A 25,881-nucleotide genomic window follows, 5' to 3' on the forward strand; every position below is an offset into this window, starting at 1 on the left:
CTTTTATGGTAATAAAAACAAAAGTCAGAAAATGGCTTCAGAATGGTTTTATTGTTTTAACTGAAACATTTCAAGGCACCGTTTATAACAAGGCTCTTGTTATGGGAAAGAAAATTCCACACAAAACAGTAAATTATATTTATAAAGACCAAAACAATTAACAAAACATTCCCTGCATTGCCCTGCAGTATTTTTTAACTTTTTCTTTTCTTTTTTTTTTTTTACAAAACCTTCATGAAATTGGCCATCTAACTAAAAAAAATAATAATTCAAAATAAAGATTTTTTTTAAATCTTTTTGTCTGATGATACAAATGTATACTAACAGAAAACTTTAGAATTGGAAACCCAGTCCATTGAAATCCCTCAATCCATTATCAGTTATCAAGAAATGGCTTATTACAATAACGCTAATGGCTGTTTAAGCAATAGAAAACCACAATTTGTAAGTATATGTGTATATATATATATATAGAAAAAATAGATATGCTATCCCAAAATTTTCTTTTAGAAACCCAAAGCTTTGTTAAGCAATAAAATAAAAGTTTAATATAAGCAATATCCAGTATCCAGTCCTCTTTCTGGAGAGCTGTACGTTGGCTCGGTTATGCTTCTAATTTCCTATGATGAAAGCTATTCCAATTTTTGTTTCAGGTCTTTTGTTCTCAGATTGCCCTAAACGGACTGGACATCTGTGCAGTGAAGGAAAAAACTGCTCAGATTACTGGAGCCTTACAGCTGTCCAGATGAGGAACTGGATCATCTACTGTAAGAGAGCAGTGACAAGAGCAAATCAACACTCAATTCCATAGAGAAACACAAATGTTTTAGTGTACATGATAAAACTCAAACATTTCAAGTACCACCGTAAAAAAGGACATTAAAGCTGGGAATGACGGCGGTCATTTTGCATATTTTTAAATATTCTGCCTCTAAGGCTGAAAACAAAAATACATCTCTTTAAATGCTGCAATCATTTAGTACTCAGTACTTTAAACACAACATGATTTTCGGGTAACATAATACATCAGATATGTTCTCCGCAAGTAAACTTCAAAGGTTTTCCTTCTAAAACAATGAATCAGCTTTTGTTTAAAATGTTGACAACATCTTGGCCAATGCAAACTGCTAAATTGATTTTCTTTGGATTGGTTTTAAAGTTGCTTCAAGTCTTTCAGAAACATCCCATAAACACTTATTACACAAGACACAACATACTGCAGTCTAGTTCGAGCTTGTAGGTGCACTGCCAAAAGACACACAGTACCTATTCAGCTGTGCAAGCAATTGTATCAAGGTACAAAGCAGTTTTACATCCAGAGCATCTGTATGTATTTTATATCCTGGAGTCTCACTGTAACAAAACAGCATAGAATTTCTGACTGTCTTTTCCCTTTTGTCGGTGCACATCATTTTGACCATCTGACTGCGAGAGGTAGCATGAAAAATACTTTAACACCTACTGACAAATAACTTTTGGGACAACAATGTAAAACGAAATCTCTAATTTCCTGATCTTACATTAACAGACACTCACTGTAAGTTAACCCGTCTTTAAATGTTAGCTAAAGAACCAGCCTGCAGTACAACTATAGTCCATGAGAGTTTTGCCACATGATCGAGAGGGTTTATTGACTGTGCGTGTTGCGTTCTGACAGCATTCTCGTGGAGAGCTCATGGTGTGAGTGTGAAGTGCTCTGTTCGCCTCTCTCCCTGAGTACAGTACGATTATTCTGAATCTGAAGCTGCTGCCGGGCCACCATGCAAATACATTAGAGTAACACACTGTACATAATAATAATCGCAAACTACAGCCTACAAGCTGCCAGCATATAAAGCCTTATGCCATAGAAAAGCCAAATCTATCCTGCAGATTATGAATACAAAACAAGAAAGAATGAAGTACAAAATATGTAATGTAATAAGACATGTAATCCAAAAAAGAAACTAGTTGTGGGATGAATTCCTCCTGGGTTGTGTTAACGGATAGGTGGCTACAGCTCAGCTCTTCTACATAATGGAGCAGTTGTCAAGTTTGGGTCCAGCCTGAGAGTGAGTGAGTGAGAGAGAGGGATGGAAATGTAAATATAACAAGACTGCTGTAAACAATTTATTATGCTTTTGTTTTACATTAACATTAAATGACCTACAGCAGTATATTAAAGGAGTAGTTCACTTTTAAAAAAACCTTTGCTATATATATAATGGACTTCAACGGGAACCAAACGGTTCAAGGTCCAAAAGACAGTTTCAGTGCAAACTGCAAGCTGTTCAAAGGGCTTTAAACAACACCAGATGATGAATAAGGGTCTTATCAAGAGAAACGATCTCTCATTTTTATGAACGAGTTCGAATAGGAGAGTCACGAACGCGTATCACCCTAACAGACCAAGGCAACCATTTGAGCTTATAAAACTTAAACTTTGTTATTTATTTATTAAATGATCAATCGTTTCGCTTGATAAGAGCCGTATTCATCGTCTGGAATCATTTAAAGCCCTTTGAACAGTTTGCAGTTTGTACTGAAAGTGTCTTTTGGACCTTGAACCGTTTGGTTCCCATTAAAGTCCATTTTATGGAGAAAAATGCTGGACCTTAATTTCTTAATTTTAACCAAAAACCTTAATTTCATTTCGACTGAAGAAAGAATGACATGGACATCTTGGATGACACGGGGGTGAGTAAATTATCAGCAAAGGGTTTTTTTAAAAAAAAAGTGAACTCATCCTTTAATAATAAAAAAATCATCTTAAAAGCATTTACAAAAACATTTTTTTTTTAAATCTAAAAATGATATCTATTTTAACAAATCAATTTAACTTTTTTTATTATACAAAAGGTATAAAATATTTCAAAAATAAAAAACAGACAGAAAGAGAGAAAACAACACAAAATACTGTTGCAACTGAAGAAGAAAAAAAAACACAAACCTGTCTGGGTTTGTCATTGCTCACGATGAAATGTGATGGTGACACAAAAGCTTCGGACAGCCCTCCTCCACTGGTGAACGAGCGGGACGCACTGGACACTCCCGAGCTGGCCGACACACAGGTGCTGTTTCTATCTGACGGCTGCCCACACGAGCCACAGAGCACCGTACGGCTGCGGAGATTGTACTCACTATCCCCGCATGTGCTATGGGCGGCCTGCAGGTGGAGACAGTGAGTGGAGAATATCAGAGAATGAAGTATGGCTGCTTTCTCAGTTCATTTTAGTGCTATGATTCACTGGATGGCTACACCCAAACAACCCATTAACAAAAGTGTAAACAATATACACCACATATTGTGAGAAAGATGCGTTTACAAACACTTTTAAAAGTTTGATTTCAGTCAGGCTAAGGTAAAAAGTCATGTTAAAGCTTTAGTCTGACTTGACTTGCAATTGAGACAAATGGCCTCTGTTGTGCACTTACATTGTCCTAAGGTCTCATGTTTTTATTTAAACCTGGCAAAACTAGAATAATGCTAAAATTGTGAGATTACTATATCAACTGAGATGTGCTAGTGACTATGTACCATCTCTTCATCTTCCTCATCCTGGAATAGAGTGCGTGTGACCTTCCTCATGGCCATTTCCTGGAAAATTGAGAAAAGCAAATTAGTCATTTAGCGATCTTAAATCAGATACAAAAAGCTGGTTGGTTTGTTTAACATGATCCCACCTCCCCACTGGCGCTGATGAGGGTAGTCTGGAACAGATCTCCACTGCCCCATGAGTTCTGGGTCTTCCACACCAGGTCAGAAGGAGGGTTGTGGGTTCCTCCAGCTCCCGATGCCCAAATCTGACAACAGAGATATACTGAAGTGAGCCAGGAATTTAAATGCAAGTTAAAGGTGACCATTACGTTGAAAATCGATACGTACTGTGACGGTCTGTCCCGCCTTCAGGTTAAATTTTGGTGGGAACTTGTAGATGATGGGAGTGCCGGAACCAATCTGCCTCTTTAACTGCCAGTGACCCAGAGTTTGATCCTGGGAGGAGGAAGAAGATTCATTTAATAAAAAGTAAATCATACTTAATTCCTCTTTGTTGAGCGCCAAAGTTCCTTTTTACCTGGTCGGACTTGTTACTGAGCCGTACGTATTTGCCCTCCATGTCAACTTCGTCTACGGTCACGCGGCCACTAGCTGAGGCCTGCTGGGAGACACGTGTGCGAGTGACAGTTCCACCGACCACGCTGGAGGCATCGCTGTCGTTATCATTCAAGCGTCGTTTTTTAGCGCTGCCGGAAGAGGTGCGACTAGTGCTGCTTTGGACCACACGGGCGTGAGAGCCAGAACCAGAAGAGCGGGTCACAGTCACCCCACGGACAGGAGGGGGACTCGGGGAGAGGCGCAGCCTTTAACAGAGAGAGTGGGATGGGTTGAGAGTTATTCCATGAGGCGGTCATTCACAACATGTCCTATTACTACATTTGAGGGCTTTACTCTGCAAATATTGATACATGAAATTACTTATGATTTTAGTCTTAAATGTAAAAAATTGTAAAACTAAAAATTGCATTTAGTAAAATAAATTTGTATCTAAGTTAGATCAAATAAATATATTAAAAATTGTTTTATTAATATTTTCAAATAAACATATTTTCTTACATCCATCTATTAAATATTATAAAAATTAACAAGACAGCTAAAAAAAAAAATCAATCCCTATATATATATATATATATATATATATATATATATATATATATATATAATAAATATAATGAATAAATTATAATAATAATTGTAATTGTATCTAAGTTAGATCAAATAAATATATTAAAAATTGCTTTATTAATATTTTCAAATAAACATTTTCTTACATCCATCTATTAAAAATTATAAAAATTAACAAGACAGCTAAAAAAAATCAATCCATATACATATATATATATATATTATAAATATAATTAATAAATTATAATAATAAATATATAAATATACATTTTTGAATTAACTTATTTACAATATTTAATCAGCAAATATGGTAACATGCAATGAATTAGATTCAGTATACTATCAGTATACAGTAGTCAGTATAGTATTTTATTAATATTGATAATTTCTTAAAGTAAGATAAAAATATTAAAATGGTTTTATTAATCTAAATGTAATATAAAAAACATTATACAAAAAAAACTATTTGAATAAATAAATAAATTGTTTAAAAAGTAATAATAATTTAATCAACTTTTCAATACTTATTCAGTTTTTTTTTTTTTACTAAAGATCTACAGCAGATCAATTATTTACTAGAAGCACCTATACTAAAAGAAGAACAGGCTTTCTGCATGTGTGCAGTAAGCAATATCCCAATATCTCTCACCTCTCCTCCTCGCCCTCCAGAAGCTTCCGGTAGGCGCTGATCTCCATGTCGAGTGCGAGCTTGATGTCCAGCAGCTCCTGGTACTCGTCCAACTGTTGCTGCATGCGCTGCCTCATATCAGCCATCTCTTTATCCTTCTCCTCCAGACGCCGCCGCATGATGTCCCTCTCTCTGGATAGAGACTCCTCCAACTCACGGATCTTCGCATCACGAGCAGCCAACTAATGAACCAAGCAATTTAAATACATTTAGAATGTACACATTTGAGGTTATTTAGGTTATTATTTGATCTATTAAGTTGTCCTTTTGCCGTGAGACTACATGCTAGGTGGATGAACGTCAAGTTACTGTATGTAAGCAACATCATTTCAGACTCAGAGGGAAGAGTTATTCTCCATTAAAAAGTGATTAGCAGGCAGTTATATTGTTAGAGCGTTACTGTCCATATGTACAGCCTGTGTGAGGAATGGCCAGCACTAATAAATACTTAAAGTCATCATGAAATCAAAATTGACAATTTTTTTTAAATTCATGTATGCTCGTAATCTTTAATTAACTAGATTCCCCTCCCTCCTGCAACAACATCTCTTCTCTGATGATGCGTTTACTGGCATCAGTGGGATGAGGGCAGGACAACCTATTGCTCACATGAGATCACAGCAATAGCAAACAAAACAATCCAATGACCTGATCAATTTTAGATGGACAAAATAAAGTCCAATCCTACTTTTATCTTTTAAAAAGTCATTTCACTCGGATATACGTCACAATAAAGAAGAAAAGATTGGAACTTCCGTTTCATGCCGACTTTAAAATGTGTGTGGGTGTGTGTGTACCTGTTTCTGCAGTTGAGTGAGCTGGGAGGTCATACCCTCAATCCTCAAACGTGTCTGCTGCAGTTCCTCATGGGCGGCTCCCACCAAAGTACTGTTCCTATCAGCCGAGTGACGAGCATTCTCCAGCTACACATAAATAACACAGGACGACATTTAACTGACAGATATGCTGTATGTCTTTATACATAAAAATACCTCAACAAATATGACTAGCAATGGATCAGTCAGCAAATATGTATGCAGGGCGGGCCAGTTCAATGGTTTAACACTGTGCCCCAGGGTAGATACAGATCCTCATACTATAGTCATTTGGCAGTTCTCGCTTTGATTTTTCCATTACCTTGGAGTTGTAGGTCTTCTCAATGTCCTCCTTGTAGATGCGAAGCTGCTCTTCGTGTTGTCGACGAAGTTCAGTCAAAGCTTCAGACAGTTTACTCTCGAAATCCTGCTGCCGGCCACTGTCGATTTCCACCACACGCGACTCATACCTGCGCTTAGACTCACGAAGCTCCTGTAGAAAGACATCAGGTTAGAGAGTACAGAAAGTCCTGAAGGTCTTGTCTTAGAACAGTGTAATTATTTTCATAGGAGAGCCTCATTTCATAGTGAGACCTCAGTGTAGATGTTCTTCTGGAATTCCAGCTCCTCTTTTAGGGTCTGGATTCGGTTCTCAGCATCCACACGTCGTAGCATTTCATCCTGTAGCTGCTTCTTAGCATCGTTATGACTGCCCTCCAACTGCAATACACAGATTCACTTAACTAACTTATATATAAAAAGCAATGCATTATATATATAAAATATGAACTGAAAACCTGTTACCATGTTTGTCTTGTCATAAAAATATGTAAACATTTAACCAACATCTAATGCAGTAGGTCTTTTGAATCGTTTTGTCTAAGAAAATAAGATCCTCCTAATTTAAGCTGATATATACTTCTATTGTAATAGAACCATAAATAAACATAATTCAAAAAATAAAAAGTGTCAATTTAATAATGTACATCTTTTTATTATTATATATCATTTTATTTTTTTTAATGTTACATTATGTAAATTTAATTTGTTAATGTTAATTTTAAAAGACTTACTGGGGCCCCCAATAACTTTTTCCCTTGATCTAAACAAAATTTACTCAAGACAAAATAAAAAATTGTTTTGAGAAAATATATATGAATTTAATTTTAAAAGTATTTTCTCATTTTTAAAGCAGAAATCTCCCATGATTTAGTTGTTTATGCTTAAAACAATCAATCAAGGTATATTCTCAGAGATATATTTTCAGAGAACAATTCTTTATATTACACAATACAATTGGCTTCTCGTGTAACTTGTCTTGTTCTAAGAACTACTTTATTAGTACTTTATACTAATTTATTTTAAACATTTTTATTTTTTATTCAACCCCATATATATTAACACAATTATAATTGATTTACTGGAAAAGATTAAAAATAATGATTGATCAAATGAATATGCCTGTTTTTAATGTGATTTTTCCCTCTAAATATAAATATATATGTGAAATAGAACTTTAAATAATATTCCCTTAAATAAGCGTGCAAGTATTCCTTTAGATCCTTTAAAAACATATTTTAGTGTATGCATTACATAGATAATCCCTCCATAGCAACCTGGGCTAAAAGTAAACTGCTCAAGTGCCTAATAATAAATTGATCTTTGTGGTTTAAACTTGCAACTTTAAGTAAATAACCCAGATCTTTGACCACAGCACAGCACCACACCACCCAAACCCTTAGATATAAAGCTTTGATGGGTGTAGTCATCACCTTGGCCAGCTGGGCTTTCAGGTCTCTGACTTCAACCTCCAGTGATCTCTTCTCCCCCAGTGCTGTGGAAAGAGACGCATCCTTGGAGTTGAGCAGAGCTTCCAGATCCTTAAGCCTGGCCAGAGCCGATTCCAGATCTGCCTCTTTCTTACTGTTCCTACAGTCATAAAAACACAACATTAAAGCATTTTTTTTCATGTAGACACACAAAGGAATACAATTACCTGATTGGATTATATATACTGTTGGATTATAATATGCATTCATGCATGTTGCGGGTTGAGTTGAAAGTCTCATATTTCAGAAAATTGGAAGGAACTTCACTTAGCGTGGCACCATGGCCCTAAGCGCCTCAGGATAGAAACAGATCTTGTCGGCTGTCAGAACGGCTCAAAGACTGTAAAATATTAATCTGATTTATATCCATAAACTTGACTGAATATGTTTGCAATGTAACAAGCCTGGAATTATCAGTTAAAGGCAAATGAACATCAGCCTACAAGTTTTGCCTGGAATTTTGTACCTAAAGGAAGTTTTTTTTTTTAAATCTGTAAACAATAACCTTAAAAACCCTCTCTGAGTCAGAGCAGGAGTTGGGACTCCAACAGTGAATTTAAACCATGTGTGCACGATTGCAGGGTTGTTCATTTCGAAGTTTCAGAAAGGAACCACACAATCCTTAATAGAATCAGAATGGTAAACACTTCAATAAATAAAAGATGACTGGTAATTTTATTATGGTATGAACTGAATTAAGGCAAAGTGAGGTTTAGGTTTGCAGTTTTAAAACACAAAGGATAATAAGGCAAGGCCAGAAAATGTCTCTCAAATGCCTCTCAAAACAAGTGTTTAAATTTAAAGTTCTTCTCTGCGCATTCCTAGATCACATTTCACAAGGCCTGTAAAATAGCTGCTCCAAATTTAGTCATGTGATTGATGACCAAACAAGGCTTGAAACAATTAAAACTCTACCACACTTCAGTCCCTAGAGCACCTTTCCCAAACTTCTTCAAAACTCCACTTTGTATGTACACTCAGACTACAACTGTAACTAGTCTAAAACTCAACCTACGAAAGCTTCTAACTTCTAGAGTTTGTTTTCTGTTCTCTTCGACTCTATGGAGCATTCCATCGTACCTCCTTCCTGAGAGACATTTTTAAAACAACTTCCCATTCACAACAACAGAGGTTTTGTTAGGTCACATTCTCCACTTTACAGCCACATACAGTGTTTTCAATAAACGGTTTATGAGCCAGGGAACATGTAAATGTTAAATGTATTTGAGGTAATTGCCCTGACTGATATAAAAGCCTCTTGTGGCCAAATCTGAATTATTACTTATTACTAAAAAAAACCTTTTGCTGATAATTTACTCACCCCCATGTCATCCAAGATGCCAATGTCTTTCTTTCTTCAGTCGAAAAGAAATTAAGGTTTTTGATGAAAACATTCCAGGATTTTTCTCCATATAATGCACAATTCAAGGTCCAAAAGACAGTTTCAGTGCAAACTGCAAGCTGTTCAAAGGGCTTTAAACGATTCCAGACGATGAATAAGGGTCTTATCAAGTGAAACATTTGCTCATTTAAAAAAATAAAATAAATAACAAAGTTTAAGTTTTATAAGCTCAAACCCTGCTCTGTTCTGTGATAAGCGTTCGTGACTCTCCTGTTAGAAACTAGTTCATCAAAATGAACGAATCTTTTTCTGAGTCAATTCGTTCATGTTGTTTGTTCGTTGAATTAACCAAATGACACGAAAAAAAGATTCGTTCATTTTGATAAACGGGTTTGAACAGGACAATCAAGAATGCGCATCACAGAACAGAGCAAGGCGACCATTTGAGCTTATAAAACTTATACTTTGTCATTTTTTTTTTAAATGAGCGATCGTTTCGCTTGATAAGACCCTTATTCATCGTTTGGAATCGTTTAAATTCCAGTTTGTACTGAAAGTGTCTTTTGGACCTTAAACCGTTTGGTTCCCACTGAAGTCCATTATATGGAGAAAAATCTTGGAATGTTTTCATCAAAAACCTTTTTTTTGACTGAAGAAAGAATGACATGGATATCTTGGATGACATGGGAGTGAGTAAATTTTCAGCAAAAGTTTTTTTTAAAAGTGAACTTTACCTTTAATGATTATTCAATCATGAACATGATTATTAGGCTAAAGAAAATGTGTATGAGTATGTGAAAGCAACGTACGTGTAATATAATAAAAAATATATTTTCGAAAAACCAGTTACTGAAATTAGTTACACCTCTGATATTTTATGCAAAAATATATAGAAGGGAACATTTATGGATTTATGCGAGATGTTTGTCAGAGAGGCTTTTGAGGCCACATTCATCACTATTTTTGAGGAATCCGTCACTGAAATTTAAAAAAAAGCTCACAACTCGATGTATTTTTGCTGTTTCAATCGTTGTTCCTCAGCGGGATATGGTGTTTATGTGGTTTTATTTATTTTTTACCTAAAACTGCTCATTAAATGTTTACTAGACACAGAGAGAGGATAGAATGTACTGGGGCCTGACTCTGTGGGTTACAATAAAGGTGTGAAAGCAGTGTGTGGGCACATCCAGAAACATAATCTCTACGGTTTAGAATATTTGGCAATTAAAAACCAGCCCATTCCTGTCAGCACACTAAATGTCCAGTAATGTTCACATTCACAGTGAAGCAGGCCACATTTGGAGGAAACAAGGTTTAAGAGCCTCCTGTGGTGTACCATTTGAAAGAGAATAGGTTTGTTATTTTTTCTATTATCTTTTATATTAATGTAATTTTTTTTTCAGTCATGGTATTTGTTTTCTGTTTTTGTTCCTAACATCTCCAGGATCTGTCCACAGGAAGCCCAACCAACCAGACACTTTTAAAAGTGGACAATAGAAGAACACGTGTTAATGTCACCTCTGTGCCGGGACATGTTGTCCTTGTTGACTGGACCAACCAGGTCAAAGGTTACACTGCAAGTAGTCAAATCAGAATGAATTCAGTTTTGCGTGATTGCAGCTAAAGAAACACCATTGCAAAATAAAGTGTATTACAGCTAATATGTTGAGAAAAATACTATAAAACTACGTATGGCAGTAGGAAAACTGGACCACTTCAATAAAAGCATCAATTTCAGTAGGTTTCATTAAAAAGTGTGTATTTTGTGTGCCGGGTTGTATACTGTGTGTGAGACTAAAGGGAAAAGGGTTTGGCTTGGCATCTTGGAAACAGTGGAAACATTTCAGGCACAATAAGAGCCAGTTGAGGGAGAGAGAGAGAGAAAGAGAGAGAGAGAGGAGGAGAGGAATGTACCAGCTCCTCTATGAATCACAGCTATCTTTGTCCTCTTTTGTGACGAAAAAGAAACCCACAAAAAAGCCCTCTAAATGTTTGCTGTAGAGTTACCATGGCAAAGTGATGTGGAAACATGTGGCCAACTTTGAGAAAATGTTGACCATGATCCGGGTATACCCCTCAAAAAAAAAAAAAAAAACACTTAAAGAGTCAAAACCCTCAATTTGAAAGCTTACAGTCAAGCGCAGATACACGTTTTCCACAGAATAAGAATAAATAAAACTGATAGAAATTACTCAGTGTACTTACAAGTCCAAAACCACACAACTTAGCTGCGGACTTCCACGCACACAACACAAACACCTTCAGGGCAAAGTATAGTCAGTTTAATCACCTGACTAAAAGTAAATGCCCTGACTGAAAGTCTACAAGGACATTCTCTGAATTGTGGTCATTGAAGAGTCTCTTTAAACCTATATTTAATTCTAAAACTACAGCTTGACGCACCTCACAAAAAGCACCACATAACAGACAGCCTTCACCTGCAACAGCTGGAGGTATTGAGAGGAAAAATGACCATAGGCGTTCATCAAAGCACTTGTAAAACCATAAAAAGCACACAGTAAAACCACAGTCTCACAACACTTCATCAATGTTATAAAAGGCTGGAGGGCTTGTCAAATCAATATTTTTTTAAATCTTTTTAGCTCAAACAAAAAGAATTTACTACAATCTCTAGCTATAGGATCAATATATGTTCACAGAATACCAGCAATGTTTAGGCATGCAAATACATAGTAGGTATCTTCAGTCAGGCGTTTTATTACCATTTATGGTTTTATAACACGACAAAGTTTAAGCCTGTAATATGTCTGTATAAGTATAACAATCAAGGAAGTTGTTAGGGAATCTGTTTAACGTCTCAATATTGAAAGTCATTTTCTTCCTAACTTGACAACAACAACTTTATTATTTCAGCAGATATGCTGAATGAACAGTAAAGTTTACTAGGTTGAAATACAGAAAAAATTCCTTATTACTAAAGCCCAACCTCTGCCTCCTCATCCTCCAATCAGCTGCACAATACACCGATTCACTGCTTTTGACATTAATTTGACTTCAACTTTTCATTTAATAGGTGAAACGCACACGTGAGTCAATCTTAAAACAGAAATGTTTCAAACAAAGGTTCCCATTTTCCCACTGTACTATGAATAAACGTTTCCTTTTTAATTGTTGAGGCGATTCTGAGTCACTCTCGTCAGCTGCAGGTCCACCATGAAGTCTCCATGGAAACAGAATAAAACACACAGAAGGAAAAACGTATGGTCAGAAGGAAAAAGATGGTGATAGGGTTGTAAAATATGCTCTTAATATAAACATAGACTAAAAATAGACCGTTCCAAAACCAGAATTGGCCCATTGTAATGGTTTGAAATTTGAGGATAACATTAAAATCTTCTAAAGACATAAATCTTTACACACAAACTTACTCCAGCTTGGAAAGGCTTGACTAAACATGACCTAGTATAGGCATTAATATTTACAACATTTTTATTTATTTTATTTATTTTTCGAACTGAGGGATAAGTCTAAGTCTTCTTCTAACACTACCTGTTATTTGATACAAGTAAGAGATCTGTTGAAGGACTTTCTGCTCCAGATGGTTGAGCAATTTTCAATTCAAATCATATCTAAAACATTATAGGGTGAGCAGGTTGATGCAGATAGCATGGCCTGTTAGTTTTAAATAATTGTCTAGGCTTGTGCTTATCTAATATGTATTTTAATTACATAAATATATGCTCATTTCATTAATATTACATTAAAAAGTTAAATATAGATAAATAAGCATGTCCACATTTTCAGCATTTGCATTTACTCACAACACTGACATTGCAAACAATCATTTTCCAATCAATATTTTGTCTACATTTTCTGTAAAAAAAAATATTTTAAAGGAATGTTTTTAAAGAAAAATAAATATATCATTTATCTACACTGTAAAAAAAATTGCTGTAGTTATGCAGCTGTTTGCCAGTAACTTACTGTAGATTTTAATTGATGTATATTTACTGGGAACAGTTTGTTCAAAGTTAAATTAACATTAAACATTAGCAAGTCTTTGTCTTTACAGAATAAAACTATAAAATAACAATCTAATGCAAATCAGAAATCTTCATCAACCCTTTTCTTTTTTTTTCCCCCCCTTCAGATTTTGTTTCCCAGAATGCTTTGCATGAGTCTGTAATTTTAGTTTTATTCTGTAAAGATAAAGACTTGTTAATGTTTAATGTTCATTTAACTTTTAACAAACTGTTGCCAGTAAATAACAATAATTTAAATCTACAGTAAGTTACTGGCAAGCAGCTGTCAGTAATACTGTAATTTCTACAGATTTTTTTTACAGTGTACATCTCAAATGACATATGATTATCAGTTATATTAATCCTTTAATTCAAATTTATAATAATAAATTAATATATGTGTGTGTGTTTATTTTCTTTTTGTATACGCATCTTTTATCTATCTACCTTTTTATGTTTTTTTACGTATAAAATAAAAATTTTTGAAGCATGTATCTTGAATTAAAGAAAATAATTCAACTAAAACCGGCAAAAACATTGATTAAGAAAATCACATCTTGCATGGAAGGTGTTTTTGTTCAAAGTCAACCGACATGGTAATGTTAAACAGTCTCAGGAAAATGATTATGAAAATGTATAAGCCTGATGGTGGTTGAGAAGGGTGTGGTCCTACAATCAGACGAGCTCCTGTAACTGACTGAAGCGGAGGACTCAACACAAAGACAGCATTATTCCTGCTCTGATTCATTAGCACATGACAGATGCTAAAAGCAATTCCCTCTGTGTAAAATACTGTTACATGATTTATCTGATCCCTCTGTCTAGTCAAATTATCACAATTTTTAATGTAAATTCAAATAGAAACAGCCTTTTTGTAGGGACTCTTCAGGAATTCTGGGAAGGGACAATCATGGAGGCCATAATTGGAGCACAGTTAGGCCTCCTCTATTATTTTTGCATGGACAAATGTGTGTACACTCTTATATTTGGAGTTAGGATCACATATAAATGCCTACTAATGTGGAATATGCATAAATATGCGTTTTTTTTCATACTTCGCAAAAGGGAGGATAGGCTGAGGCTCTGCCAGCGTGGCAGCTCTGCATTTAGCCGACGATGACTCACTCTCTCCCTTACGTCCGTGGCTCATACACGGCACCAGAACACCAATTACAGTAACCCTCTCTCCTCCCTCTTTATAAAAGCCCATTCAAACATAATCTACATCGGAGGGTCTCCAGCCTAACAATCTAAACAGTTTTCCACTCATTTTTTCCATGGAATAAACATAACGAGATCCACTGTCATCTCCGGTACTCCTAATATAACGTTTGCCTGTTTGCAGCTGCCTTTGGTTAAGAATGGGATGGAGATGGAGTGTGTGTTGTACTACTCTGCCAGTGTTCCCCTTTATTAATGATTTAGCAAAAGGCAAACATCACCTCAAGCTATAAGTCACATGACAGTGCAACGAAACTATTCTTACTCTTTCATAACCACATTGAATTTTTGAAAAACTGGGCACTTTACTGTAAAAAAAATCCGCTCAGGTAATTTCAGTAGCACTGAATATGTAAAGCATGTCAAGCTTATTCCTTAAAGGGATACTCCACTTTTTTTTGGAAATAGGCTCATTTTACAACTCCCCCAGAGTTAAACAGTCGAGTTTTACCGTTTTCGAATCCATTCAGACGATTTTCTGATATTTAGAAGAATATCAGTAACCAGAAAGTTTCTGGTCACATTGACTTCCATAGTATATTTTTTTTCCTACTATGGAAGTCAATGAGACCAGAAACTGTTTGCTTACGGATATTCTTCCAAATATCAGAAAATTGGCTGAATGGATTCGAAAACGGTAAAACCCAACTGTTTAACTCTAGGGGAGTTGTAAAATGAGCCTATTTCCAAAAAAAGTGGAGTATCCCTTTAAAGGGGCAATCCAAGTATAAGTGGTATTTGACTGCTAAAAACATAAATAGAATAGCTTTTATTAAGCCGATATGACTGACTGGACTCAAATGTGAGTGTACATCATGTTACTTTTTTAAGTGTACAATGTTTTTTCTTAAAAAAGGGTAACAAATTGAGAGTATCTTTAACATCTCTTATCCACATTCACACTGTTGAATGATCAAAAAACGTGTGTATACAAATGTTTTGTTTACAAATGAACGCTTAAGTAAATTAGTCTTTTCAGAAACGGTTTGGTGTCTGAACAGAGCTACGCTGTGTTGCTTTACAAGGAAGCATCTCGGCACACAAACTCTATCTGAATTCTCAACAAATCACTTGCAAATGAAAAACATGTTTGATCTTTAGTTTAGAGTTTGGATGGGGATTACATAACTAACCGAATGAGTCATTCAGTCCAAAGCCTTTCCAGATCCAACCACAACCAAATGAAGCACCACTGCATGCGAGTTTGGGATGAAGTGTACCGTGTGAGCGCATTTTACATTTGACATTTTACGGACAAAAGGACTGTAATATAGAGTTGAAAATGTCATCAAAAGTGGGTGTGTGTCTACCCAAATATGTATGCGTATCTAGGCGAGTATGTGGGAAAAAAAAATAAGCCCATTATTTTGGAGGCTGGAGCAGCTCTTTAGGTTTAAAACCTTTTTTCTTGATGACCATCATCACAACTAAATCTACTAGATCAATGTAGAAGCTTCAACATCTCCCCCCATTCAAATCACCTCTAAATATGCAGTAACAAGACTGGACACATACTCTGTCTAAGAAAGCAATAGCTTAAAACATCTTGAATCACTCCTCACACAATTTTGTTATTTATTATTGCGAATGTGCATGCATATGTGATGTTCTAGATTTAAAACAAATAATAATCTAGGCTAGAGATCCAGATCCGGACAGAGAATCATTTAGCATAAATTAATGTAATTATGAACAAACACACAGCAGGAGGAAAACGAGCTGTGCTAATTTTCATGACAATGGAAAGCCACATGTCACTGGAAGCAAGAGGCAAGTCACAAAACTAGATCGCTTTCAACATAATCAACAAAGCTGTGTACAATGCAAGCAAGCTTCAAATTCCCAACTGACATTTAACACATTTGGCAAGCACTTTTTTTTAAAGCAACTTACAGTGTATCGTGTATAAGTATGTGTGTTCCCTGGGAATTAAACCCACAACCAAATGTCCTTGCAAATAAATTCTGCATTATTTAATGCATGAAAAGTAGCTTCTTAAGAATAAAACTGCACATTTTTCTTTTTAGAGAAACCAGTAGATTATTGTATATTATTATTTACAACATAAGATTTCTTGACTGGGCCGGTTTAATGGAATATCCCTAATCTGAAACATTTATGGACCCTTGCTAGCAGCATTATACTCTAACTAAAAATGTTCGCAAATAGTGAATGTTTGAAGGCTTTGATACATGCCAGAGAAACTAAGTTTATGTCCCTAGATGCTTAAAAAAAAAAAAAAAAAAAAAACATGAAACAAATGTGATGTTAAAATATCCTCTCTGCATTCCCCTTTTTAGTGTAACATGAGGCAGTAAGGAGAGTTGAGGTCAGGATTGCAGGAGAAACAGAACTGTCCTACGGCAGTGATCACATCACAAAAAAAGAAAAGAACAGAGAGAGAAAGAGAGAAAATGAGACTGCTCCTCTCAGAATGAAAGAGACACTCAATGGGAAAGGAGAGATGGCTCTATTCAGATGCATTTGGTGTGCTGAACACACAGCTATTCGATCGGTCCCTAGCCGTTTGAACACACAGGTGCCCGCTGAAGATGATATAATATAAGATCTAAGAAAGGAGAAGAATAGCCAAATATAGGAAAATCCAACGCATTCTCAACCTTTAGCGTCATATGTGACGCTATATGCAAAAACGGCGCTATACTACGCACATGGCACCCTTTGTCGTTAATATAACACGCGAACCCAAGGCGTCATAAATCCTAAAGCGTAATATGAGACTACCCTACCCCACACCTAAACCTAACCATCACACGCGTGTTATATTAACGATAACGGGTGCCATGTGCGTAGTATAGCGCCGTTTTTGCATATAGCGTCACATATGACGCTAAAGGATGAGAACGGGCTCGAAAATCCCATTTTATTCCTTCCTTTAGTCAGAACTAAACAACAAAACTCTAATGTCTGAAAGATCAAGGTTTTTCCTCATTGTCAGCAGTCACCTGAAGAATAACACTCAAAAATAGACTTATTAGGTGTCATTTTAATGGTACGTAGACACTATTAAACTCAGAATGACATAACCACAGGGTGATTGTTAATTTTAAACATGATGAGTGACTTGTGCAGGAAACTTATTAGAAGCATATGATAACTGTTCATTGCCATGTGTTTTCTCTGATAATGCGCCAGAGGATGAGGGGGAAATATTTCACAGTAGTAAATGAAAATAATTTGCATAAACTTGACAGACAACACTAGTAAAGTAACCTTAAATAAGGTTGTAATTACCACATTCATTAACCATGGTTTTTGGGTGATTGAGTGCCGTGAAGTGTAGTTAGTGCATTAAATAATTGAAATTATCATGAGTTATAATTATGCTTTCTGAGGCAGATTGTTCATAAAACCCCACAGCACAAACCACCATGTTTGAAAGCTGTTAGCATGGTGGAGTGTCTTCGTAATATATTCAGAAACATAATGATAATATATGCACCAGGTAAGCCAGTCAATGGAAAACCTCTCGGTTACACATGTAAACCTCGTTCCCTGAAGGAGGGAATATGTTTTAGGAACATCCTGAGGGAGGGAGGGAGTGGCAGGAAATGTCTCACTGAAGATTTTTTTTTTTCTTGTTTGAACGCTGTTAAATGACTTTTTGTTTGCCCTTGAGGTATTAACTTAAAATGATGCAGATGATGATGATTAAAATGGTGATATGATGATTATGATTTATGGTGATTTTTACCATTATAGGGTGGTTGTGTACACACACTGCTGACACTAATTAAATTGTCAAAACACCATGTTAAAGTGAATTTTATATAATAGGTCCCCTACTAGTTTAAGTACCCCTTATACTTAAATAAATTTGTCGTGAGAGAGTGAACAGTGTGTTTTAAGAGACCACATGGCCAGAAATGCCCACAACAAGGAACACCCATATATAAATGGAAAGGGTGTCCCTCACCTAAAGACTTGGCACTATGGAAGTAAAAGTGAAAAGGAAAGAATATATCTCAGTCATCTCCGAGAAAGAGCACTATTAATGTTTTACAGTGATACAACTGATAAAGACTCAAGATCAATGCAATGTCCCAGAATAAACATCAATGCTTAATCTTTTTAAGTATGCACTTTCCTTTCTCCAGAATCTGATAATAGAATGACTAAGAAGATAAATGTCCAGATTAGTTTCCTGACTCAAGCCTGAAAAATAATTGTATGAATGGGGGCTCAGGACACACCTAAAAATGCAAAAAGTGGATTGGTGTTTTGAATAATTTAGAATACTGACTCATCAGAGTTCCTACTCTGGACTGTTTCATTGTATTGTCTAAAACACTGAGGGGATTTACAGCATTTTAAAGGAAAGGTAAGTGATGACATGCTTCTCTTTTAGTATGAATTGAAAGATGTATTTTATCTGCACTGTTTGCAGCTGTACTCTTTCCACATTTCAGTCATTCACTCCTACACTGCAGCTGTCAACAGAGTTCAAACAGCAGAATACAGTCTTCTGTCTGATAATGCCCACAGAAGCCAAATGCTGCAACCGCAACAGAAGCCACAAGCACATGTACTGTCACAGCATGTGCGCAAACTCAGTTGTACCTGCTGCATGACCCGGCATGACTCCCCATTCAAGAACTTGACTGACCATTCAATTTTCGAAACAATAATGTCAATAATTGTATAGCATTTTAGAATTACGCTAAAAGGTAATTTTGAGATTGAAAAACATTTTAGGTTCTTTACATAACCATATTAAGTTTATGGGTATTTTAAAGCACCAGTGTATTAAGAACTATAAAATAAAAAGTTCTTTGTGGAACTTCTCCTGTGGCAATAGAGCTACAGTACACAACTCCATTCATTTTCTAACTGAAACCTTAATGGAGAGGTCTAAGTCTAAGTTCTGCTAAGCAGATTGCATTGCAAACCTCTATCAAACTCATTGGAATCAAATAAGGCTACTGTTCCAACATGGCTTTCTTTCTGAGGTGAGAGGTTGAAGAGAGAGTAAACGGTGCTTCCCCCACAGTTACTTAAAGCTCATGAGTCACCACTCTGTCCAGTCAGCACCCCTCACACACCCTGGCAAGGCCGCATGGTTGCTGTGGAAACCAAACACTTCCAAACAGCTCAGCTCCAATGAGTGTACACATATATCTGCATTCACCCATTGATAGACAATCACAGGAAGTGGTGAGGCTACTGGAACCCTGGGACTCTCTGAAATAAGATCATCTGTATCTGAAGACTTCCCCCAAGAGTATAACCACAAGCCTTATGAAATGAATGAATATGACTCACAAGGCCTTTCCCTACATTTTCAACTTGTTTCACATCATTCAGGGAAGGCACATTTTTGGCACTGATGTCTATTTGTCTTTGAACCACACCTTTAATGGGTCTGAACACACCTCTTGCCTAAACCATGGCATTGAATAAGTCTACTACCATAGAGACAGCAAGATAAACAATAGATTATAATAACTATCACTGACTGGATGACAAATACTACATTGCTTCTAAATAAATGATAAGGATCATAAACTTTAATCAGTGGAATTGAATAGTTTGAAAAGGTTTCTCTATGGAGTTTGGATATCTTTAAAATCAAGTACAAAGGACAAATGCAAGGATGCATGATGATTTTATGGCAGTTACGTCTTACCGGTAGTTTTATTCAGATGATCTCCTCTATTACATAATGCAATTAGTTATTGCTGAACTATGTTTGACTTTTAAATGAATAAAACTCACAAAAACATAATACATCTTACATTTAATATTGAAGATTTATAGATTTCATGTTGAAAACTATAATTTCCAGTAGAGATGCACAATATATTGATACCATATTGGTTATCCAATGTTCAAGATTTTTTATTTATTTAATCGACTAATACTGTATGCTTATGTTGTTGTATGTTTTTCATGTTCATTTGTCCTGCTTTTACACTTAAATTCACTTGTAGCATTAAAATAATTGATTTTATGAATTTTCATTTTGTCTTTTTTTAATTTATTTAAACAAAACAGTATAGAATTTTAGTATTAGCCATTTATTGGTTTTCAGCCATAACATTAAAATAACTATTGTCATATCATGCATCTGACCCATATTATATATAATGGCTATTTTATATATATATATATATATATATATATATATACTGTATATATATATACTGTATATACATACACACACACACACACACACACACACACACATACATATATATATATATACACATACATACATGCATATATACATATATTTACACACACACACACACACACACATATATATATATATATATATATATAAAGTATATATACTGTATATATACACACATATTACACATACTTGAATACACATACTTGAATGCATTTAAAAAAGTTAATTTATTCCTGTGCTGGTAAAGTTGCATTTCCAGCATCATTAGTCCAGACTTTAGTGTCACATGATCCTTCAGAAATCACTCTAATATGCTGATTACCAATCCCAAACTTTCAAACAGCAGTGTATCTTTTACATACTTATTGGTAAAACATATATATTTTGAAGATGTTATCCATCTTCTTGAATTACTGTAAAAGGTTAAAGCATTTTTCCTCAGAAGATACAGGATTGATAAAAATGTGAAATCACTAATAAGCCAGAACTAAACCTGTTGTAAAGGGAGTGGTGGCCAATCCAACAGCCAATTCCAAACACAACACAACACACCCACATTTACACCTCACATACCTGAGCTGCAGGACACTTTGTACTACACACTGACCCAGACACGGCGAGTGGTTGTGTCCACCGCCGTTCAAAAGTTTGTTTTTAAGGAAATGAATACTTTTGTTAAGCAAGGATATATTCAATTTATAGAAAAAAAAAGATAAAAAAAAGAAAATGCTGTTCTTTTGATCTTTCCATTCACTATAGAATAAAATATATATATATATATATATATTCATAATGTTTCCCACAAAAATAATAGGCAGCACAACTGTTTACCATTAAAATAAGAAATGTTTCTTGAACACCAAATCAACAAATTGGAATGATTTCTAAAGGATCATGTGACACTGAAAAAGACTGCATACTCAAAATTAAGCTTTGACTACATTTTAAAATATATTAAAATAGAAAACAGCTATTTTACATAGTAACAATATTTCAGTGCATTTCTTTCCTTTTTTTGCAGTATTTCTGATTAAATAAACAGCTTTAGTGAGCATAAAAGTCTTATGTACACTACAGCATTAAACTGTTGATTTGTTTTCTGTTCAATTCCATTATTATAATTGAATTCAGTTTAAATTGAATTCAGCTTAAAAATACATCAAACACAGCCTTAGTGACAGGAGCAATAAGCAGACATTCAGTGGCGAAAACTGCCGTCATGGTTCAGCTAAATTTAGTTGAGGACTAGGCTGAGAGGCCAGGGGTCGGGCCCGTTCTCCCCTTCAGGGTTAAACTTATCTCTTGGATGATGAAAACATGGCAAGCCCTCATATTAGCCAGCGTCTGCAGCTCTTTGGTGTCACAATTTCTTCGACAGTAAGCCGAACTGTTCAGAAACTAAACCTGGTGGAATTACTTTCTGATTTCTGGATGGAATGAGTCATAGTAATTGCTACTGCTATAACACCCAGTGAGAGTTACTCACTGGAATAGCACTGGTTTCCACGATTAAAGGACTTGCTCACTCAAGAAATAAAGGGTGCTATAAAACTTGAAAAACTGCAGATGAACATGGATTTGGTGACGTATAAACCATAATCTGCACACATACCTGGCCTTCAGCTCCTTGTAGTCCTCGCGCACCTTGCTGAGCTCCAGTTGCAGTCTGGCTCGTTCTCTGGCCACCGAGTCCAGAGTCTTCCTGGCATCCGCCAGCTCGGCCTCGTACGCCGCTTTCATGCCGCCCAGCTCCCGACTGATCTCCGTCTCAGACTCGGTGATGCGCATACGCAGACCTGCGTTCTCCGTCTCCAGAGAGCGCACCTTATCGATGTAGACTGCCAGTCGGTCGTTCAGGTTGCACAGATCATCTTTCTCCTGTAGCCGAGAGATGCGGGTGGGGGACAGGACGTTGGTCACCCCTCCGCGGCTGCTTCGTTTCTGACTTGGAGTCTCCATTGCTGATTGAAACTACTGCTGCTAGCCTGAAACTGTACAGGAAGAATGAGGAGAGACATAATTCAAAGGTGATACATTCAGTTATATCTCTTATATTCACAGTATGACACTTTGAAACGGATACTGCAGTGCAATTTATTTATAGATATATAAAAAAATAAAAATAAATAATTAACTCCATCCCTCTCATGTGTACTCCCTCCCCACCCACCCTCCCTTCTCCCTCACTTTGTGTCTTACGGTTTCCGCCACGCCCAATCTCTGATCACATCCAAATATATTCAGCACAAACGTCCCAGAATAAACATTTACTTCAAATCTCAACCACAGCACAGACTAAACCTTTAGATCTAAACCTCAGATGGGTTTTAACATTCACTGTAACTTATCATGGACAAACTTTCCACACACACTCTTTGACACACTTTAAAGACAACTTGCACAGATACGCATATCAAAGTCCCACTCAACAGGAGCTCTGAGCACATGTTTGTTTTGGACAGAGGAAGTAATTCCAAACATTGCAATGTGCTTAGGCAGCACGTGTGACACTCCCCCTCAACACACTTTCAGCAGTAACAGGTCTTGTCCTCTACAATGCTAGTAAAAAAACTATGAAAAAACACAAATGATGTATACAAAATATATACAGTATTTGGGTCCATTCACAATCAGCAGAACTGCAAGTCATAATGCCTGAATCACTGACCTGGTAAAGCAGAGAGAGAGTTTGTGTTAGTGAAGGCTCCTACAGCTTCTGTGTCCCGTTGAAACACTGCAGAGAGAGTGTCTGTTCTGACTCTGGCAGAAACTCACGCCTCTTAGGGACGAGAGAGGAGGAGGAGGAGGAGGAGGAGGAGCAAGTGAAGGCGGAGCTACTAGTGAAGTCTGACTCAGTGAGAACACACACGGGAATAGAGCTTTAACTGTATCTCACGTGGTTGCAGAATTGTCTCGGCTTTTTTTATTATACAATCTGTAACTTGTGAGGTGAGCAGTTTGAACAACAGTCAATTAAATCTCTTTCTTGATACTGACTAGAAATAAATTAAATCTAAATAAAAACAAACTGAATAGAATAAAACCACGTTTAAAAAAAAATCAAGAAATTTGAGATGAATTTAGAAATGAATTCAAATTCAAAAAATAAAGAAAAATAAAAAAAATATTTCCACATAATGAATGTTAGCTCTCCGAAGAGCTACTCATCCAAACGCATGAGCCTAAGAAAAATATCCCTCATTCTTTCTTCCTAGAAATCCAGAATACATCCATTTGTTGCTGCAAGAAGGTTTAAAGAGGAGAGAAGGTCACAGAAAACAGCCCTCTATTGAAAACTGGTAACTCCCTGGTATTTATTTCGGAGGGGTGGACATACGAAAAATAAATGATCCAATCAGGTGTCTAAGTAAAAGGAGGGAGAGAGAGTGGATGAGACAAATCATTTTTAGAAAAGAAGGCTGTGCTTCAATTCACTTAAAAAACTTCTAACTAGTCACCTCCCATCAACTCCTGTGGTGCATATAGAGTTCAGGTTATTGTACACTTGAAAAAAAAAAAATAAAATAAAAAAAAAAATTTATAATATATATATATATATATATATATATATATATTTAAATATATATAAATAATATATAAATATATATAAAATAAAATTTTATATAAAATATATATAAAATCTAAAATATAAATATTAGATGAAAAACTTAAACTTAAGTTAAACTTAAAAAAAAAAAGCTTCACAGATGGGGCTTAGATTAAGCCAGGATTAGGTCTTAGTTTAATCAAGATTAAAAGTTACTTTTCTAAATGTGCCTTAAAAAATATTACTTGTGTGCATTTTGATACAAAACAATGGCGCTGACATATTTTAAGATATGTCAGTGCAAGTTGTTTTTAGTTAAACGAGCTCAAACATGCATTTTAGTCCATGACTAGTTAAGCCTCGTCTGTGAAACCAGGGGTAAAAGATTAAAATTACAAAAAGTAAAAGCTAATATTATATATAATAAAAGCCATATTTATTTGAATCACAATGTGCACAGAAACACTTCTGGAAACAGCGGCATGAGCAAAAAAGCTAGGGGGAAAACTCAGATGAGGAAAAACTAGGGGGAATACTCAGATGAGGAAAAAACTAGGGGGAATACTCAGATGAGAAAAAACTAGGGGGAATACTCAGATGAGGAAAAAAGCTAGGGGGAAAACGCAGACGATCCTGGAATAAGCGCATGATCAGTGGAAAAGTCCCAGTAGATTCCAGTACTTAAAATCTATGAGAGACACTTGAACAGTTAGAACACAGACAGTAGTGTAATTCTGCAGGAATTGGGCCTGTCTGTTCTGCACTTTATGTTCTCTTAGACTCTCTCTGCCATCTTCATTGCATTATCACACACAACCACCGCATTCCAAAATAACAATGAGATTCCCCAGAGTAAATGTCTCTCCACCCTGAGCGCCATCTCAAAAATCTGTGGGAACTGATGAGAGATCAAGTCTTGAGCAGGCCCAAGTGAAATCTTTACAGTTTGATGCATTTTCTGCAATGATTGTGAGGGAAAACCTGCAGATTTTGTCGGATTATGTTGAATTTTGCAGGGGCAGATTAGACGGGGGTTTTACACTTCTGTAAGAACATGACTCATGAAGCCAAAGGGTGGAGAATTGGGACACATGCAGCATTCCGAAACATGACACAACATGGAACTCATACACTTATGGGGCAAATTACACTGCTAATACTTTCTTAAAATGATATAGCATTCATTCATATAATTTTCAGATTGCATTATAAAGTCATCAAGGACATTGTGATTAGTAAAACCTGTAACCTTTAATTCATAATATTATATAACACATAAAACATTTTCTACTGCAGTCCAAACGACTAATTCAGAACTAAAGAACATAAATCCCTGGGATATAGGCTATTTAAGTAAAATTACAGGTTTGTTGAGTCATGCATTGAGAATGAACATACAAATCGTTCTATTCATAAACACCCCACCAAAGCCGTTGCTATGGACTAGTGTAACCAAAAAGATGAAATGTTGAGGCAAAGACTCAACTAGGGAAACAGTGACTCACAGTTGCCGAATCCCAATATCAGGAAACGTTTGCAGGCGTTCAAGGATCCACCATACCCTCCTCGTCCTACTAGCATGGCGATGCAGATGGACTGTGCAACGCCCTCTAGTGGCAAGACAATAGAAACGCAGAGT

General features: G+C 35.9%; 1 protein-coding gene across 2 annotated transcripts; it reads right to left on the reverse strand.

Moving 5' to 3' along the window:
- Window positions 1-32: 32 nt before the first annotated feature.
- Window positions 33-25,881, reverse strand: lmna (lamin A). Of its 2 annotated transcripts, none has more exons than XM_039680125.2 (13): window positions 25,748-25,881; window positions 22,308-22,686; window positions 7,939-8,095; window positions 6,761-6,886; window positions 6,489-6,659; window positions 6,149-6,274; window positions 5,313-5,533; window positions 4,056-4,341; window positions 3,866-3,973; window positions 3,664-3,783; window positions 3,518-3,577; window positions 2,930-3,145; window positions 33-2,045 (listed from the first exon to the last, which is right to left on the reverse strand). In XM_039680125.2, exons 2-13 carry the CDS (start codon window positions 22,652-22,654, stop codon window positions 2,010-2,012), a joined length of 1,974 nt encoding a protein of 657 aa, XP_039536059.1. In that variant the 5' UTR covers window positions 22,655-22,686; window positions 25,748-25,881; the 3' UTR covers window positions 33-2,009. The 2 variants fall into 2 exon arrangements, with proteins under 2 accessions (XP_039536059.1, XP_039536058.1); XM_039680124.2 differs by lacking the exon at window positions 25,748-25,881 and adding an exon at window positions 23,364-23,732.

Source organism: Pimephales promelas, chromosome 12 (genome assembly GCF_988280905.1).
Source record: "Pimephales promelas chromosome 12, fPimPro1.hap1.1, whole genome shotgun sequence".
Taxonomy (NCBI): Eukaryota; Metazoa; Chordata; class Actinopteri; order Cypriniformes; family Leuciscidae; genus Pimephales; species Pimephales promelas.

Coding starts and splice junctions, on each gene's coding strand:
- lmna (XM_039680125.2), bottom strand. CDS start 22,654: ATGGAGACTCCAAGTCAGAAACGAAGCAGCCGCGGAGGGGTGACCAAC. Junction 6,887..7,938: donor TGAAAGCCCAGCTGGCCAAG/GTGATGACTACA, acceptor TGTGTATTGCAG/TTGGAGGGCAGTCATAACGA. Junction 4,342..5,312: donor CTGGAGGGCGAGGAGGAGAG/GTGAGAGATATT, acceptor TCTCTGTTAAAG/GCTGCGCCTCTCCCCGAGTC.